Source organism: Anguilla rostrata, chromosome 11 (genome assembly GCF_018555375.3).
Source record: "Anguilla rostrata isolate EN2019 chromosome 11, ASM1855537v3, whole genome shotgun sequence".
Lineage (NCBI taxonomy): Eukaryota > Metazoa > Chordata > Actinopteri > Anguilliformes > Anguillidae > Anguilla > Anguilla rostrata.
Window position 1 is genome coordinate 10,603,342 of NC_057943.1, and position 19,091 is coordinate 10,622,432.

General features: G+C 38.2%; 3 protein-coding genes across 3 annotated transcripts; all 3 read left to right on the forward strand.

The window, feature by feature from the left end:
• Positions 1-1,033: 1,033 nt before the first annotated feature.
• LOC135233887 (taste receptor type 1 member 2-like) lies at positions 1,034-14,221 on the forward strand. The gene is made up of 6 exons (XM_064297824.1): positions 1,034-1,306; positions 1,403-2,149; positions 2,934-3,146; positions 4,195-4,315; positions 4,621-5,144; positions 13,581-14,221. Exons 1-6 carry the CDS (start codon positions 1,037-1,039, stop codon positions 13,581-13,583), a joined length of 1,878 nt encoding a protein of 625 aa, XP_064153894.1. The 5' UTR covers positions 1,034-1,036; the 3' UTR covers positions 13,584-14,221.
• Positions 8,537-9,444, forward strand: LOC135235022 (taste receptor type 1 member 1-like). Its single transcript, XM_064300220.1, has one exon. The coding sequence runs from the start codon at positions 8,623-8,625 to the stop codon at positions 9,442-9,444; it is 822 nt and encodes a 273-aa protein (XP_064156290.1). The 5' UTR covers positions 8,537-8,622.
• On the forward strand, positions 10,080-12,010 carry LOC135235023 (taste receptor type 1 member 1-like). Its single transcript, XM_064300221.1, has 2 exons — positions 10,080-10,098; positions 11,028-12,010. Exons 1-2 carry the CDS (start codon positions 10,080-10,082, stop codon positions 11,948-11,950), a joined length of 942 nt encoding a protein of 313 aa, XP_064156291.1. The 3' UTR covers positions 11,951-12,010.
• Positions 14,222-19,091: the final 4,870 nt, after the last annotated feature.

A 19,091-nucleotide genomic window follows, 5' to 3' on the forward strand; every position in this document is an offset into this window, starting at 1 on the left:
ACTATATTTAAGACTGTGTTGCCTAGTCCAAATGTTTTTGGTCCCCTAAAGATTGATTGACTACCGTTTGTATAAAAAGGGTTGTAATTCTTACACAGATCACCTGATTTAGATGCAGATACTCTAAGGTTACAGCAGCAGTCTCATCACACCTTTTTTAATCCAACGTGCTGTACAGAATGCAGAGCAAAAGCAACAAAGATTGTGTCACTGACCAAATGCGAACAGATTGTGCTGTTTATGGCATCCCTGTGTATGGAAAATTATGTGATATTGAACAGGAATCAAAACTTTTGCAAATATCATATTTGCAAGAGGAAATACCTTTACACGCAACATTTAAGAACACCTGCGCAGTGTCATCACACAAATTTGAATGACTTCCCCATAGCACTCTTTGGGATGAGGGGAGCTGGGGTGCTTTCAACAGCAAGGTTTCCAACATTTCCATTTAATTTCCCTTCGCTGGTCATCAGGTTATTCTTGAAACAATATCCCTCTGCCCACCGACATTATTGAACAGGTCAATGAACCATAATGTGGTTGATGTAAATCTACTGATGTAACACTGGATGAGTATTACTGCACCACCTTCACCTTTGTGCTTGTATTAGTGGGAAGGCACTGGGTGAAATATCTTTGATGTTAACAATGCATCACATAATCTTTCTGTTTGTACTTCTGTGCTTTTTTCAGCACTCACCTGCAAATGATTCCTGTGTGTCATCAGAGTTCAGTTTGACTGGTGATTATATTTTGGGAGGACTTTTTCCAGTGCATGGTGGAATAAATAATAGTCCTTTTAACTTTCCTGTTGCCCTGAAATGTGACAGGTAAGTACCACTCTCAATGTGTGCACATTTCAGCATCAGTTCAGTGTTTGGCAGTTTTATGTAGTAACAGTAGAGTGCTGACACATTCTAATTTACAGGTCTTTTGTAGACACTGGCTCAGTGGTTAATTGTAAAATTGAATCATGGATATTTCCATCATCTACATTTCCCACAGATTGCGATTCTCAGCAGCAGGTTATCAGATGTTGCAAGTGATGAGGTTTGCTATAGAGGAAATTAACAACTCAACCTCCATCTTGCCTGATGTGTCCCTTGGCTATGAGATCTTTGACCATTGCTCAGAAGTGCAGAATTTCCAGTCAGTTTTTGAATTCCTTTCCAAAAATCATTCTGTTCCAATTCATCGTAACTTTAAGGAGTACAAGCCTGAAGTCGTGTCTATGCTTGGCCCCTATGGAAGTAGTCAAACTATTACCATTGCACCATTTTTCATGATGGACCTTCTTCCAATGGTAATTTATTGTCTCCTATACTATATCTTTTTTGGCTTATATGAAATTCATTGTTCTCAAATAAATATTACTGCATTATGTTTTGTAAACTTGCAGGTAAATTATGGATCATCAAGCTCCAGTTTAAGTGATAAAAATGTATATCCATCCTTCTTTCGAACGGTAACCAGCAACAGAGGTCAAGTACAGCTGATCATTCGCATTTTGCGACGTTTCAAATGGACCTGGATAGCATTCATAAGCAGCGACAATGATTACAGTCGCGATGCCCTTCAACTCTTCATTGATGGCATAAGAGAGACCAGCATCTGCTTGGCTTACCAGGATGAACTCAAAGGCGATTCCAAACACGGCACCATACTTGAGAATATAAATATGCTTCGTATAAATGTCATCATAGTGTATACTTTAGAGTTGTACGCAACTGCGTTAATTCAATCGGCCATACGGAACAATGTACAAGACAAGGTGTGGATTGCAGGTGATGCCTGGTCTTTGAATAAGGAACTTCCCACGCTCCAAGGACTCAACACCATTGGTACTATTATTGGAGTAACAGAGAGGGTTGTGAGCTTACCTGGGTTTCCAGAATTTGTCTACAAATCTCGGGGTGACAGTAAACATCCTCAATGCAAAAACGAAAAACTCCAGGAATTTGGGGCAACCTGTAATCAAGCTTGCTATAACTGCTCTTACATCGACCCAAACAAAATAATTACTCAAGATCCATCTTATAACTTTGCCATTTACTCTGCAGTTTATTCAGTGGCAAAAGCCTTACACAACATATTACATTGTGGTACAAAAGGGTGCAACAAGACTGAAAGAGTCTTTCCTTATGAGGTAAGTGTGCAGTGTGGTGCACAAAAGTATTTTCTTAATGACTGTGTACTTGAAGTCAATACATTTCACTAAATAATTGTTAGCAATTGTAACCTGATTAACAAACCCAGTTGTTTCAAACAAAAAAAAAAAAACAGTATGAAAAGCTTTAAAAAATCTTCAAAATAATCAATTGACAATATACTGATTGTGTAAAATAAATATTGAATGCATTTTATTTATTTAATCATTACCTAAAAACAAATGACCGTAGGATGAATACCAGGAGTATTGCAATATTGAGGGTTTTTAATCATTTGACAGCATGATTCATAAAAAATTATTTACACAGGAATGAGACGAATCTCAGTGACTTGTGTAAATATATTCCTTCCGTTCAGAATGGCCACATCTCTTTCTTGTTGTTGTTCTGTTTTTTTGTTTATATGTTTCTTTATCACTCTATCATTTTTCCTGTCTCACTATCTTACAGATGCACACACACACCCACACTTATTTATTCACATACACTTATGTATACATGCTTCACGAATATGCTTGCTGAGGATGCATAGCTAATCTGGTTGTTCTGTGGTTAAACACTTGTTTTCAGAGTGTTTAAATCTACCACCCCCAAGCTTGGAAATAATAAACCAGAACCCAGATCATGACCTTTTAAAAATGTGTTTTTCTGCTTTGTCTATTGTAATCATCCACATGTCAGACACAGTATTAGCATGTATATAAAGTATACTGGCAAACTGAATTGTTCAAAGGAAATTGTTGCACTCTTGTCTTATGTCAGCTTCTCAAAGAAATAAAGAAGTCAGACTTCCAACTACTGAACCTACGTGTAAAGTTTGATAAAAACGGAGATCCTCCTTCAAGATATAACATAGTGTTCTGGAACCTGGACAACTCTGAAAATCCGTTTCAGCACGTCGGATCATTTGACTCAGAGCCGGCTGTGCGTTTCGGTATGAACGAATCTCTTATACGCTGGTACAGCAATGGAACAGTAAGTTTTCTCCTGCTTTATATAGGCCTACATGTTAACCCAGTAATCATGATCGGAATTATATCAGTAAAGGTTATGTGAATTATTCACAATATATATATTATTAAGTTTCCAGTTTTTTATATTTTTATATTACAATCTTAAGAAATAACACAATAGCTTAACATATATGCACATTCCTATTCTGAGCTGCACTCCATCGTCAGGGGTGTGTACCTCAGCTAATAGTTAAGTTGTCTAGCCACCATTAGCTTGTAAAGCTTGGGGCCTCAGTTTTCCCATCCTGCACTACAAGAAAACAAAGCACCCCAGTCATTTTGCTTGCCCAATCAGTGGCTAGCGAGATAGGAATGTAACGTTAGCTAGCTAGTCAACAATAGCTAATATTACTAACATATTCGTCTTTAGATTAATCGATACATGTTAATATATTAATATAATATATATTTTTGTGATTTCATGTCTTGCTGTTACTGGAACTTTATAAATGTAGGTGCGCACCTATGGTGCTGATATACACAATGAATGTATGTAGTGTAGTGTTATATAAAATATGATTTTAACATTTGATACTATACAGTATGATCAAATACTTGTTTTAGGGTGATTTCGTCTGGTAATTGTAATGACGTTTACATGCATAATAATACCAAGTTTTAATTAAATCTTCCCGTGTAAAAAAAAAAAAGGAAATTAATTACAAAAAATTGTTTTACGTCAAATGTTAGCATTTGCAAAAGACAAGTGTGAATTTTAAGCAATTTGCCTAGTGGTGAATACATGTTGTTTGAAGTACAGTAGACATATACAGGGCTGTAGCAGCTCTCACAGATCTGTGCTGATAAACCTTGATGGAGAGCAGGCTGATGTTAGCGTTAGGGTTGATAAATTTCATGTCCGGTCTTTTGAGGCTTTTGGCCAATTCAGTGTTTCACTTAAAATGTAGATTTATGTGATTAATTACTAATAATTTGAATTATTTTACTAGCTCTGGGATTATGAGTAACATTAAACAAGCAGTTAAAGAGATGTTTCTTTAATCTTGCAGATTCCTGTATCACGGTGCTCTGAGGAGTGTGAAAAAGGCTCTGCTAGGAGACCATATAGAATATATAAGTGCTGCTTTCTGTGTGATGTCTGTCCAAATGGCACCTATGTCAATCAGTCAGGTAGGAAATCAACTGTTTATTGGAGTCTAGTGATACATTTTTAAAATGTGCGCATTTCCCATTACTAGGTGTAAGATTTGCCATTTGCTCTGTGCCATTTGCAGTTCACAGACTTTGACATACTTCAGAAAATGAGTGTATGATATATGAGTTTTAATAGGCCATGTGTGTGATTTATTCTGCTGAATGTGCATCTTATATTTCCCCTCACATACATTTACCCCAAGGCACCTGAGGAAAGACAAGTGATGATTACCTGTGAAATGAATTGCCTTAGTAAAATGTGTCTTTTGTGTTTCTGACAGCTGATCTGTACAGTTGCCTCCCGTGTGAGAAGAACGAATGGTCTGACCCAGGGAGCACTTCATGTACAGAGCGTTCTGTGGAGTATGTTCACATCACGGAGCCTCTGTCAGTCCTGCTCATGCTCTCTGTCAGCTTCATGCTCTTTCTTGCAGCAGCCATCGCCATCCTCTTCGCCCGTAACTACAGCACCCCAGTTGTGAGGTCTGCGGGGGGTAAAATGTGTTTCCTCATGCTGGGCTGTTTGAGCGGTTCAGGTTTCAGTGTGTTCTTCTATTTTGGCATCCCGAACCAAATCAAATGTGTGCTGAGAAGCATATTTTTCCCTCTGTTTTACACTGTCTGTCTGTCTTGCCTCACTGTCCGATCCTTCCAGATAGTCTGCATCTTCAAAATGGCTGCCAAGCTACCCAAAGCACATGCCTGGTGGGTCAAGTACAATGGACAGTGGCTATTCATAGCAGTGGCCTCTACTGTCCAGTTATTTTTTTCTGCACTCAGTGCTCCTAGACCCTCCAATGACACAGTAACCTTCAAAGATCAAATAATTATGGGCTGTGACGCAACAAGTTTCATCCCAGCCAGCTGTGCTCTGTTATTTGCTGTCTTTCTTGGTATTTTGTGCTTTTCCTTTTCATACATGGGAACTGACCTCCCCAAAAACTACAATGAGGCCAAATCTATTACATTTAGTGTGCTGCTGTTTTATCTTTCATGGATTTCCTATTTCACTATTTACTTTCTTTACAAAGGCAAACACCTGCCCATATTTAATGCATTCTCAATGCTGACCAGTTCATACGGAATTCTCTTGAGTTATTTTGTCCCAAAGTCGTATGTCATTCTTTTCAAGCCTGAGAAAAACACACAAGCACACTTTCAGTCTTGTATTCAGGATTATACCCAAAAGATCAGCAGGATGTAGAGGGCTCTTGCTGGTTGGCATAATGAACACTGATTATATTTCTACAAGGATGGCACATATAGTGAATTTTCCCATTCTATACCGAAGGTTTTTTAAACCAGTAATTTTTGTAAATTAAGGTAAAAGATAGTTAAGAACCACATGGAAGCACAATGTCAACATTTTTCCATTTTTATTTACTTGCTGGTATGTGCATACAGGGAAATATTTGTAGTTCATTCTGGCTCATCTCCAAAGGGCCAGCAGAGGGCGCTTGCTGCATTTACCTGCTTTAGGTAATGGGAGTCAAGACATATTAGTAGTGGATGTTAGTGTAAGTGTAAGGGAGCAACAATGCAATCCCTGACTTAAGCTGTAAATTTTGATATTTCAACAGGTGAGCTGACAATTGTATATAAACCTATTCAGTGGTAAGAATGCTTACTTATGATACATACAAACTGAGGTTTTATTGGTGTATATTAACTAAATATTATGAGGAGTTTTATCCCAGTGTGTTTATTGTACTTCAAGATTTTAAAATGGTGTACATTAGCTATTGTAACTAGCCAGCTAAACCAGCTGATGTTATAACCACGAGGGTCCAATTAATTATACTGTTGACGTTATTGGCTTTGTGTACTATGTTAGCTGTCATGTGTTTATGTATTTCATCCCTATTAAGTCCCTGACATAAAAACCTGCTCAACGTTCAATGGAATTTACAAGCATTAAATGTATTGCACCAGATTTGACTTGTGTTTCATTCCGTACTTGGTCCAATGTCTCTGGAATTCAACTAAAACATGTACAAATAAAAAGTGGAGTACAACTTTGCTGTCAACAGCAAAAGTGTAATTTTTTTTGCATAATCACCATAGCCACCATCATCATCATAAAAAGAGAGACTTCTATGGTGACTTAACGCTTTTGTTTTTAATCTTTATATCTATTGTACATTTTGCGACTGGGCAGGTTTGACTCCAGACCTGGGTCAAATACGTATTTGTTTTGGATTCAAATACTTTTCTGTGCTCTGTTGATCTTGCCTGGTGTAATTGAGCCTGCCAATATGACCAGAAGGTGGGGTTTGCACTTTTTGTGAGCATTTCATTGGTTCCAATACACCAGATAAGATCAGACAAGTGTAGTAAAGTATTTGAATCTAAAACAAATAGGTATTTGACCCAGGTCTGATTGACTCACCATGTAGTCAGGTACAGAGCCCGCCCAACCCAACAAGCAACATAAGCAGCTGCTTAGGGCCCCATGAAAAACGGGGCCCCCCTAAAATGATACCTGTGTTATTTCTAATATTGGGTTGGGGTAGAGTAAACCCTACTTAGGGCCCCTCAAAGGCTAGGGTCAGCCCTGGTAAGATATACAATCTAAAAATAACATTCTGCTGAATTACTTATTTTTAGCAGGGTCATTCTCCTTAAATTTTTAGCATTTTTAGTTCTTAAATTAGTAATTCTCAAGATTGATTCATCTGTCCTGTATCTGCAACAGTGAAGAGGCTTGGAGACTCACTGAAGGCTTTGGTTCAGTATAACCCTTATGGGTTCGATCCTATACCTTCACTGAGACATAGCCTTTGTTTTTTTTTTATGACTTATGCAAAACACAAGTTAATCAGTTGCTGAACTGAATAAGAATATGTAACCCCAAAAAATGATTAGGCTGTTCTGTGTCAGATTTTATTTTTCAAATATTGCTCTCAGTAATAAAAATATGTTCAAACCCATTATAGTTGTACAAGTCCCCAAGTCAGACATTCCCAGTAAAACCTTTGCAAATATCACATTTGCAAGAGGAAAGAACTTTACACGCAACATTTAAGAACACCTGCGCACTGTAATTAAACAAATTTGAATGATGTCCCCATAGCACTCTTTGGTATGTGGGATGCAATATGGGAGCTGGAGAGCTTCCAACAATGAGGTTTCCAATATTTCCATTTAATTTCCCTACGCTGGTCATCAGATTTATGGATGTCTAATAACCCTCTACCCAACTACATTAGAAAAACTTGTCATTGAACCATACTGTGGTCAATGTAAATCTACTGATGTAAATTGTAAGACTATTCCTGCAGTACCTTTACCTTTGTGCTTGTTTTAGTTGGCAAATGATGGTCTAGATGACTAGGTGAAATAATTGCAATGTTAACAACGTATCGCATACTTTTTCTGTTGGGACTTTTAGCTCTTTCTCAACACTCCCTTGCAACGGATTCCTGTACATCGTCAGCGTTCAGTTTGAATGGTGATTATATTTTGGGAGGACTTTTTCAACTGCACGACACAATAGATAATGGTCGTGTTAACCTTCCTGTTGCCCTGGAATGTGTCAAGTAAGTACAGCTCTCCATGTGCACGCTTTTCGTTGTCAGTTCAGTATTTGCCTGTTTAATTTAGTAACAGTGAAGTGCTGACACATTCAAATTTACAGCTCTTCTGTAGACGTTTGCTCTGTAATTAATTGGATATTTTTATTTAAAAGGATATTTTGATCATTTACTGTACATTACCCACAGATATGTGTTCACAGCAAGAGGTGTATCAAATGTTACAAGTGATGAGGTCTGTTTCATGTACAGTAGTAACGGCAATGCGCTCAAACTTAACCACTCTTTTGTGGACATCGGCTCAGTCAGTAATTATATATTAGTTACAAATTTAATCATGGACATTTCTATTATTTACACTTCCCACAGATTACCATTCTCAGCACCGGGTTATCAGATGTTGCAAGTGATGAGGTTTGCTGTAGAGGAAATTAACAACTCAACCTCCATCTTGCCTGATGTGACCCTTGGCTACGAGATCTTTGACCATTGCTCAGACACACAGAATTTCCCATCAGTCTTTGATTTCCTCTCCAGAAATAGGTCTGTTCAAGTTCCTCTTAACTTTAATGAATATGAGCCTAAAGTTGTGTCTGTGCTTGGCCCGTTTGGAAGCACTCAAACTATTACCATTGCACCATTTTTCATGATGGACCTTCTTCCAATGGTAATTTATTGTCTCCTCTAATACATCTTTTTAGCTTATATTGGCTGAAGTGAAATTTACAATGCAGAAATAAATGTATCCACATGATTTCTTTAAATTTACAGGTAAATTATGGATCAGCAAGCTCCAGTTTAAGTGATAAAAATGTATATCCATCCTTCCTACGAACAGTAACCAGCAACAGAGGTCAAGTACAGCTCATCATTCGCATTTTACAGAGGTTCAACTGGACCTGGATAGCATTCATAAGCTGCGACAATGATTACAGTCGAGATGCCCTTCAACTCTTCATTGATGGCATAAGAAAGACCAGCATCTGCTTGGCTTACCAGGATGAACTCACAAAAGATTCAAAACACGACGTCACATTTCGCAACATACAAATATTACAAATACATGTCATCATAGTTTACACTTTGCATGCATATGCAGTTTCATTCATCGAATCAGCCATAAAGAACAATGTACAAGACCAGGTATGGATTGCAAGTGATGCCTGGTCTTTGAGTAAAGAAATTAAATCTATCAATGGACTCAGCACCATTGGTACTATTATTGGAACAACAGAAAAGGTTGTGAGCTTACCTGGGTTTACAGAATTTGTCCACAAATCTCAGGACCACAGTAAACCCATTGAATGCAAAGACAGAAAACTCCAGGATTTTACAGCAACCTGTAATCAAGCTTGCTATAACTGCTCTTACATCGACCCAATCAAAATAATTACTGAAGATCCATCTTATAACTTTGCCATTTACTCTGCAGTTTATGTTGTGGCAAAAGCCTTGCATAACTTACTACAGTGTGGCTCGAAAGGATGCAATAATACTGAACGGGTGTACCCATACAAGGTAAGCACATCACTGCTTGCATACAGACTCTCCCCAAGACTGTGTACATTCTAACTAAGTTAATGTATCTTACTGAATGCCTGTGGCAGCTTTAATGTAAAGGTTTCCTTAGATGGAATTGTCCTGTGTCATTGTGCCCCCTCTGGTCAGTTGAGCATCTGCAGCCTGCCGTGTATTTCTCAGACAGAATGGTAGAACTGCTGACGAAAGAAGTGGTGGCTGGTATCATATGCTCATGTGAACTCTGTAATTTGTGGAATGCTACTGCCAATGTACAATCGGACATTCCAAATATTTGCAGTTTTCAGAATGGTTTCTTGATTTTTTTTCTCACTAAATCTTGGATGCTGCTGTTGTAGCATTAAGCAAGGTACTCAACCTGAATCACTTCAGGAAACTATGCTGCAATATAAATTGATTGATGCCACTGTTTGAATGGATTGTATGTAACAATGCAAGTCACTGGATGAAAGCGCCTTCAAATAAGCACAGTTAGTCAATTGCAATATCATTGATGTGTGAGACAAACCATTAGCATATACTAAAGAAAATTACCCAACCAAATTATATTGTACGGTAGTACCTGGTCTATAAAGGAAATGACTGGGCTCTTGTGTTATTCCAGCTTTTCAGAGAAATAAAAAAGTCAGATTTCGAGCTACTAAATCAGCAAATAAAGTTTGACGAAAATGGAGACCCTCCCGCGAGGTACAACATAGTGTTCTGGAACCTGCGCTCCTCTCCCCCCTTTCAGCATATCGGATCATTTGACACAGAGCCGACTGTGCATTTCAGTATTAATGAGTCTCTCATTCACTGGTACACCAATGGAACAGTAAGTTTTCTTCTGCTTTAAATGGATTTTCACCCAGTAATTGTGTTCTGATTTTATTGAATTGAATTATGGTGTCTCAACTAGTGGAACAGACTGCCCACAATGACAGTTTTAACAGTTTTTGTTTATGATTTTCACATGGAAGTAATTTTTCAAGAAATGAAAACATCCTTGACAATCCTGTTTCTGACAGCTTACATATAAACTTTTAAAAGCCAAATAAAACAGGCAGTTAAAGAGATGTTTCTTTAATCTTGCAGATTCCTGTATCACAGTGCTCTGAGGAGTGTGAAATAGGCTCTGCTAGGAGACCATATAGAATATATAAGTGCTGCTTTCTGTGTGATGTCTGCCCAAATGGCACCTATGTCAATCATTCAGGTAGGAAATCAACTGTTTATTGGAGACCAGAGAGTAACCATTCGTGTGTGCATTTAAAATTACCTTGTATGAGATTTCCCATTTGACCTGTCCCATTTGCAGTTCATGGACTTTGACATACATTAGAAAATGAGCGTGCAATATAATGTGATCATTTTCCACGTGTGTGCATTTCAACATTACTCAGTGTAAGATTTCCTATTTACCTTGTCTCAGGAAATCTACAATTTATGCTCTTTGCCATACACTGGCAAATAAGAATGCTATACTTCTGTTTTAATAGGCAACATTTATACTGAATGTGAATCTTATCTTATATTTTCCATCACATATGATCACTTCAAGTTGACTTAAGAAAGACAAGTGATGATTACCTGTGATTAATTGCCTCAGTAAAATGTGTCCTTTGTGTTTCTGACAGCTGATCCATACAGTTGCCTCCCGTGTAAGAAGAACGAATGGTCTGACCCAGGGAGCACTTCATGTACAGAGCGTTCTGTGGAGTATGTTCACATCACGGAGCCTCTGTCAGTCCTGCTCATGCTCTCTGTCAGCTTCATGCTCTTTCTTGCAGCAGCCATCGCCATCCTCTTCGCCCATAACTACAGCACCCCAGTTGTGAGGTCTGCGGGGGGTAAAATGTGTTTCCTCATGTTGGGCTGTTTGAGCGGTTCAGGTTTCAGTGTGTTCTTCTATTTTGGCATCCCGAACCAAATCAAATGTGTGTTGAGAAGCACATTTTTCCCTCTGTTTTACACTGTCTGTCTGTCTTGCCTCACCGTCCGATCCTTCCAGATAGTCTGCATCTTCAAAATGGCTGCCAAGCTACCCAAAGCACATGCCTGGTGGGTCAAGTACAATGGACAGTGGATATTCATAGCAGTGGCCTCTACTGTCCAGTTCATTCTTTGTGCACTCAGTGCTCCTAGACCCTTCAATGACACAGTGACCTTCAAAGACCAAATAATATTGAACTGTGATGTAGAAAGTCTGATCCTACCTAGCATTGCTATGTTATTTGCTGGCTTTCTTGGTTTTTTGTGCTTTACCTTCTCATACATGGGAACTGACCTCCCCAAAAACTACAATGAGGCCAAATCTATTACATTTAGTGTGCTGCTGTTTTATCTTTCATGGATTTCCTATTTCACTATTTACTTTCTTTACAAAGGCACCTATTTGCCCATATTTAATGCATTTTCAATGCTGACCAGTTCATACGGAATTCTCTTGAGTTATTTTGTCCCAAAGTCGTATGTCATTCTTTTCAAGCCTGAGAAAAACACACAAGCACACTTTCAGTCTTGTATTCAGGATTATACCCAAAAGATCAGCAGGATGTAGAGGGCTCTTTCTGGCTGGCATAATGTAACACACTGCATAACGAACACCGTTATGCTGTTATTCTTTGCATGTAGAATAGCATATTAATAGAATATTGTTGCTGTTTTGTGCTTAGAAAAAAAAATAGTAATACAATTTACTGAAAAACATCAATGCATTACTTTTGCCTGGAGTTTCTTGTTTTGATTATGGATATGAAATAGACTTCTGAACATGTACGCTGATGGTCACGATGAGGACTGAAAGCTGTAGGATATTTTATTACTTTTAATTTTGCCAGTTACACCATGCATAGTAATACAGACCATCCTGATGCAAGCCATGAGACAGGCTTACTAGTGCAACTGAGTATTTCAATTCTGTGCCCATTTTTCAGAATGGTCCAATATTCTGCATTATCTGGAATGCAACAGTTGTAGACCTGAGCAAATGTCACAGTTCCTCTGTGACCACCTCTAACCACCAGAGGCCACTAGTTCCCCAGTCCTAGTTCTAACTCTCTGTTTCGCTAGTCTGGTCCTCTGGTCTTTGTTATAAGGGTTCTATTGGGTTATTGATTTGATTAGTATTAGCACCTGTGTCTTGTCTAGTTATCTTGTCTCACTGTCTCTTCTGTGTTAGTGACATCATGATTGTATGATTGGTTTCATTAATGGTTGTACTCGTTTATCACTTCCAGCTGTGTTTCTGTGTATTTAAGTTCCCAGTGCAGTGTTTGTTGTAATGTGGTCTTAATGCCCTGAAAGTTGTTGGTTATGTGTGTCTCAGTTTTCTTAGTTGCTTTACTTAAGAGATTCCTCTGTGTTTTTTTTCCACTCTTGTGCTCAGTGTACAAATAAGTTCTCTTTATCTCACTTACCTCTGCCTCCCTGTGTCTACGTCTGCGTTTGGATCTTTTCCCCTGGGATAGTGTCTGCAGGGTACATAACCTTGATTATTTCAGTGAACTATACAGCAGTGGAAATGTATTTTATATAAAAATGTAGTCTGCTTATGTCGCTGTGGATAAAAGCATGTGCTAAATGCAAAAATGTGACATTAACATATAAGAGAATACACCTTTTTTATGTTTTTTGCAGTATTGACTGCATTGTCACATTTCAGCTTCTCAGCAAAATAAAGAAGTCTGATTTCATGCTACTAAATGGACCAAATTTGACAAAAATGGAGACCCTCTTGCGAGGTACAACAGTGTTCCGGAACCTGGTCTCCTCTCCTCCTCTTCCAGCATTTCGGCTCGCAGGACATTGAGCCGGCTGGCTGCCAAGCAACCCAGGGCATGTGACTGGTGAGTCTAGTTCAACGGACAGTCGCTATTCATAGTGGTGGCCTCTATTGTTCAGTTAATTCTTTGAGACACGGTCTTGCGCGCTTACTTTAGAAATGACTGAATGGCACACAATATATATATATATATATATATATATATATATATTACTTTATATAATTCCTGGGAAACGACTGCGGATAAATAATATTGCTGAGACTCTAAAAAAGTTTCTTAGTGTGGAGGGATTATAAAATGCAATTTTAGAATCCCATTTCCTTAGAAAACAACTTTCCATAAAGAAGTAATGCAACGCGGATGGTATGTTTAAAGAAAGTGCTCCTAGACCCTTCAATGACACAGTGACCTTCAAAGACCAAATAATTATGAACTGTGACTCAAGAAGTTTGATTCCATCCTGCACCACTGAGTTATTTGCTGTGTTTCTTGGTATTTTTTTTTTTTTAAACTTAATTCACACAAGCAAACACCTGCCCATAATTAGGTCCTCCTCAATGCTGACCAGTTCATATGGAATATTCTTGTTATTTTGTCCCAAAGGCTTATGTTCTTTTCAAAACACATCCACACTTCCAGTCTTGTATTCAGGACTATACCCAAATGGTCAACAGGATGTAGATGGCTCTTGTAGGCTGGCATAATCTAATACATTCCATGAACACTGATTATATTTGTACCAATGTCTCTGGAATTTAGGTCTTTGTATAAGGTCTGAATGCATGTCAAGGAAAACCACTAAAATTAAATATTTGTCACATTTACGTAGCAGTTATGGATTTTTAAATTGTTTCTTAGTTTGAAAATGTTACTCAAAAAAATTATTGTCAAAACCAAGACTACTTTCATGATACCTTTGAAAGTGCATTTCAATTTTTTTTAAATCTACAATTATTTTCTTAGGTACTGTATAAGCATGGCAAGAACTCCAAACAACTTGTTGCCTTGAAATACTTCTGTAAATAAAATTCATAATGTTAATATTTCCTCTGTCTGCAGCATTGTAACTCATCTAAGTTTTTACTTTGGTCTACCCTAGCCCCTGAAAGGTATTACAAAGTATAATCTCAAAGTGAACTTTTGAGTTTATGAATTTATATACATTTCAAAACTCTAATTATGCACCGACTGGGAGAAACCTTTCTAAGCGCTTATCACACATCATTGTTAGTTGGACCTGAAACACTGACTTTAGGTGCTAAGTCAAGGAGCCATTTCAACATGCATGAGCCACCTGCATGACAAAACATGACAAGGTCACAAAAAGTCACTCAGTTTTAGATTTAACATTAGTGGCCTTATTCACCCACTGAGGGGGCAAATTTGAAATGCAGTGGCCAGTGGCCATGCTGGAGAACTGAGCGAGATGGATGGGTGGGGGTAGATGAGAGGAATGGCGTGGTTTTGGCAGGCAGGGCTGTACTAGGAAGCCACAGGGGATAGCTTGGGGAGGGGGGGCACAAAATCTGGTTAACAACCCCCTGCCATCCTGCCTAATGGCACAATTAGTCCTCTCTCCTAACTTCCACACTGCATTAACTACATTACATATAAATATAATATACTAATAAGTATACCCAATTTGAATTTTTTTTGATCATTTAAAAAATTGATGATTTATTTATATAGTTCTGTAATGCACTTTGTTTTACATTAATGTACAAAAGGTGCTGTATGAATGCATGAGGTAAAAAAAAAAAAAAAGTAAATATCCTGTCAGTACAGCACAACTTTACATGAGCCATCTAATTGAATGGCCCTTGTTATTGCTTATATGCAGAGCTGTGTTAAACTGTGAAATATATTTTCAGCTGTAACCCAAAATTGATCTGCAGCCATTTGAGTGTTCTCCTTAATATGCTGTGACAGAGTAACAGTCAAGCGGGAGGTTTTCAATGCAGTCTTCAAAAAGAGTCAAAAATCCTCGGTCTACACAAATTTGTGAGCTGACTGAATGAACAGAATTTTCTTTTTCAGTTTAAGGGATGAAACTTTGAGCTTTTCTGTTACTCTATTAGTTTGATGAATGTTTTAGTGCATTAATGATTTATTATGTCTATTCTGTGAACCTATTGTGCAATTGTTTGATGTATAGTCACCAGCTGTCTGAGTCTACTGTAGGTTTCTGAATTCTGCCTTTCCAACCCTCCAGAACCTGTTTGAGGACAGTGAAACGCCATTTTCCAGACTGTTAATGTCCAACATTAACCTTAAGTCATTTAATGCACCTGCACTGACTGAAATATCTGGTTCCAGTCCCAGAAGTCTTGATTAGGCAAATCTGCAGCATAATACCAAGCCCCCATCTATTGCATGGTCTTATTGGTAGTGAATAATCTTCCTATCCATAGGCATCTCTCAGATGTACCTTACTTTCGTGCTTGGATAATAGTTCACAACATTTGCATCTCATGATTAGTCCCTAATTATAATTAGTCATGTTTCTGCGCTGACTGCCAAAAGACTACTGAACTCACAGTGCCTACAGGGACAGCTAGAAGATGGCTGTTGAAATTCAGGTTGACATCCCAGATGGACAAGTGCTCAATCCCCTTCATAAAGCTCAGGATTTAGCAGGATTTCTCTCTTTACTAAACAGGCCAAGCTTTGGCATACAAAATAACAGTCTTATAGCCAAGACATCGCCCTGTCAGGCTATTTAGACGAGACACCCTTTGGGCCATCTCAGTGGGAAACGGAAATCACCTTGGGGGGCATGTGAACACTTCTAACACTGAATTGCTGTTTTGTTGGTCCATTGAATTCTCTGGCTCGGCACAGTGGATGATGTACCGTGAAAGTAGGAACGAATCGTTTAAATGGTGCAGCTTGGTGCGGCATATGGAGCCATTCGCCTGCTAACGATGACGGAAACAAATTGACGATTTCATACTAAGGTTGTGTGGTAAAAGCACAATGCGTGCCACACGCGTTGTGCGACCATCGATATCAGCAATAGCTTTTCCGTAGCTGCGGCATCTGATTTACAGTAGGCGATTAAAGAAAGAAATAAAGAAAAGAAACGGCATTCTTACAGTTGGCGGTAAAAAGAAAATAAAAATAACATGGAATAGTTTAAACAGGGCTATTGCTAAATATAACCTATTGCTGTTCCAATGTCCGCGCATAAAGTGGTATTATTGTTGTTGTACCACAAAGAGATTGCCTTTTTAGGAATGACATTACATTTTTAGTATTTCAGATCTTAAACTATTTAACGTTTTCAATAATACGTCCATCTGCAGCTACTAGTGAAACGATTTATTCTGCTTTTGTCTGTTTTAGTACAGGCACCAGCAGCCACATTCACTCTTTAAAGGGACAGCATATTTTTTTTGCTTCAAAATATGAAGCGAGGAAAATCGGAGGCACGCCTCCGGGCCTTTGAGCCGTACACTCCGATTTTCCACTTTTAGGATATAAAAGAAATACCCTGGGAAACTAGCTTCCCCCGAAGAATACAATACGGTGTCTTTATTTTCGACTGCTCCCCAACGCTTGAAGAAATGCGACCGTTTTTATTTATTATTAGGCCTATACTGTCAGTCCGTGGGGTTCGTAGGTATGCACTACGAATAAACAACTTGTCGATTAAGATATTCTGACCTGGGCCCACTTGTTTCTTTTAATACTGTCTTTTTTGTTTTGTTTTGAAAGAAGGCTTCTACGTGCTGGTCGAATAAGTCTGGGCGAATTGTTTTTCTAGCTACGACACAGTCGTTGAGACCAGCCCGCATAGTCTACAAGTAAATAATTTTGATGCTTGGACGTACAACTTGATCAGAGCGCTTAATCTCTTTAAGCGTGTCTTCATTGTATCTGTACAATTGAGAAAGTTAGGCAGGTGTTGGCTACAGTGAAATTGAATGGTTAATGTTTGTTTCGCGATTGTTGGAAAGTGAGTATTGAGGAGAGGTATTGTTTTTACTTCCCTCAAGAACAAATAGATTATATTTTACTTACGCTTGGTGTTTTAGTAAGACATTTCTCATTATTTTTGGTTACATCCACATTTTAAATTGTATTGTTTAGCCCGTTTGAAAGGGGATGTTAAACTCCGCAAAATCACATTTGATTGAGATGTTGATTCACCATTAAACAATTTCAGGAAAGTTCAACGCAAGATAGTAATTTTTAAATTCCCAGTCATTTTCAAGTTTCTTTGAACTCCTTGGTTCAGTTAAACGATGAAAGGCCCAACTAAAGGACAATCTCTTTAGTAATGGTAACGCTATGCTTGATGTACATTAGGCTGGAAGTTACAGAAGTACACACTTTTCCAGTAGGCTACGGATTCGTCGGACGACTTCATAGTTCGTCCACAGATCTTTGATCTTTTGAGTCACACAATGAACAATGGACGCATAGATTGATGGGTGGTTAAGATTTACCTTGCATGTGTTTTGTGTACTGTTTCGTATGGCGGGTGTTTACTCAATATTACCAAGTCAACTTTTTCTCAATTATTTTATGTTGCTATAGATGCCACTTTCTGTTTAGTCGTAAGCTTGGCGCACTTTTTGTTGTTTAATTTAGGGGTAGACTCAGTGTACAAAAGCCTATTTATTCTTATTCAAATCTGCTTCGAGTACTTTTGGAGTAAATGGCAGATGTTTAACAATTCAAGGGGCTTCCAGTCTCCAGAACTATAGTGCTTAACAATGAAAAGGGGTTTCTTTTGTTAGTCACTTGTCTCTTTCAGAGGGAACTCGGACAAAGGGTTCACCCTTCGTCGAGTTATAAAGTTACTTTCCACTAGTTCATTTCGGCCCTTGAGAAAACCCAAAGCGATGTTAATGTGCACCTCTGTTCCTTTCAGACTGTAACCCGGGTGCACACAGCCAAACACGGCCTATTGTGCGACTAAACCAAGTAAAGACTCTTAAATAACCTGGAGACCAGTCTATAGAAATTCATGATATTGCATGTTTGATCAGAGCTCCGCCAACAGACCCGTCGCGTGGCATTTATCCCGTATTTTGATTAAAGGAAAAAATTAATAGACACCTGGTCGATTCCGTCACTCCTGTGATTATACGTGAATCGTTTTCATCGGGTATTTTGTTGATGATTTCGGAATGGTTTTTAAGGCGGTCTCCGAATTCGCACTCAGAGGGTTCATTATCTCTCCTTTACTTCTGCATTTTAAGCACTTCTAATGAGCTACTGTATTTACAAGCTCAGCACATCTAAATGTATCGTCCTATTGCTATGTCATATTAAGGAAACAAACTGCCAAGATTAAATCAGAAAAAAAAATCGTTGAACAACTATGATATGCGTATTTACGCACATTGGTATTCTCGCTTAGGCCTCTGACTTATTTTACACGGATGGTTCCGAGCAAGAGTCTTGGATTATGCATTGTGTTGTTGTGGCATCGTGCGTATTACGCATGCAACTCTGAACTTCTTTCACTTTCAACTTGCTACTTTATCCCGGCTTTCACTTGCTAATCAACACCAGAATGCATTTCAGAAGAAGTTTATTGCGGGTAATTGTATAATTGCTTCACTAATTGTTGTTAACAAGTTCTAGAATACTCCAATTATTACAACACTCGTTTCAAGTACCCTGTTGTTAACCATACATGACAAAGGAGTGTTATGGTTAATCATTTACCTGAAGATACTGAAGATAAATAAAAGTCAAGACGCTCATATATGGAAACCTTTCTTTAAACATACCATCCGCGTTGCATTACTTTATGGAAAGTTGTTTTCTAAGGAAATGGGATTCTAAAATTGCATTTTATAATCCCTCCACACTAAAACTTTTTTAGAGTCTCAGCAATATTATTTATCCGCAGTCGTTTCCCAGGAATTATATAAAGTAATATATATATATATATATTGT

Excerpts from the sequence above, each read along its gene's own strand:
- LOC135235022 (XM_064300220.1), top strand. The coding sequence starts at position 8,623 with ATGATTTCTTTAAATTTACAGGTAAATTATGGATCAGCAAGCTCCAGT.
- LOC135233887 (XM_064297824.1), top strand. The coding sequence starts at position 1,037 with ATGTTGCAAGTGATGAGGTTTGCTATAGAGGAAATTAACAACTCAACC. Across the intron at positions 1,307-1,402 it reads TGATGGACCTTCTTCCAATG|GTAAATTATGGATCATCAAG; the intron begins GTAATTTATTGT and ends GTAAACTTGCAG. Across the intron at positions 4,316-4,620 it reads CACCTATGTCAATCAGTCAG|CTGATCTGTACAGTTGCCTC; the intron begins GTAGGAAATCAA and ends TGTTTCTGACAG.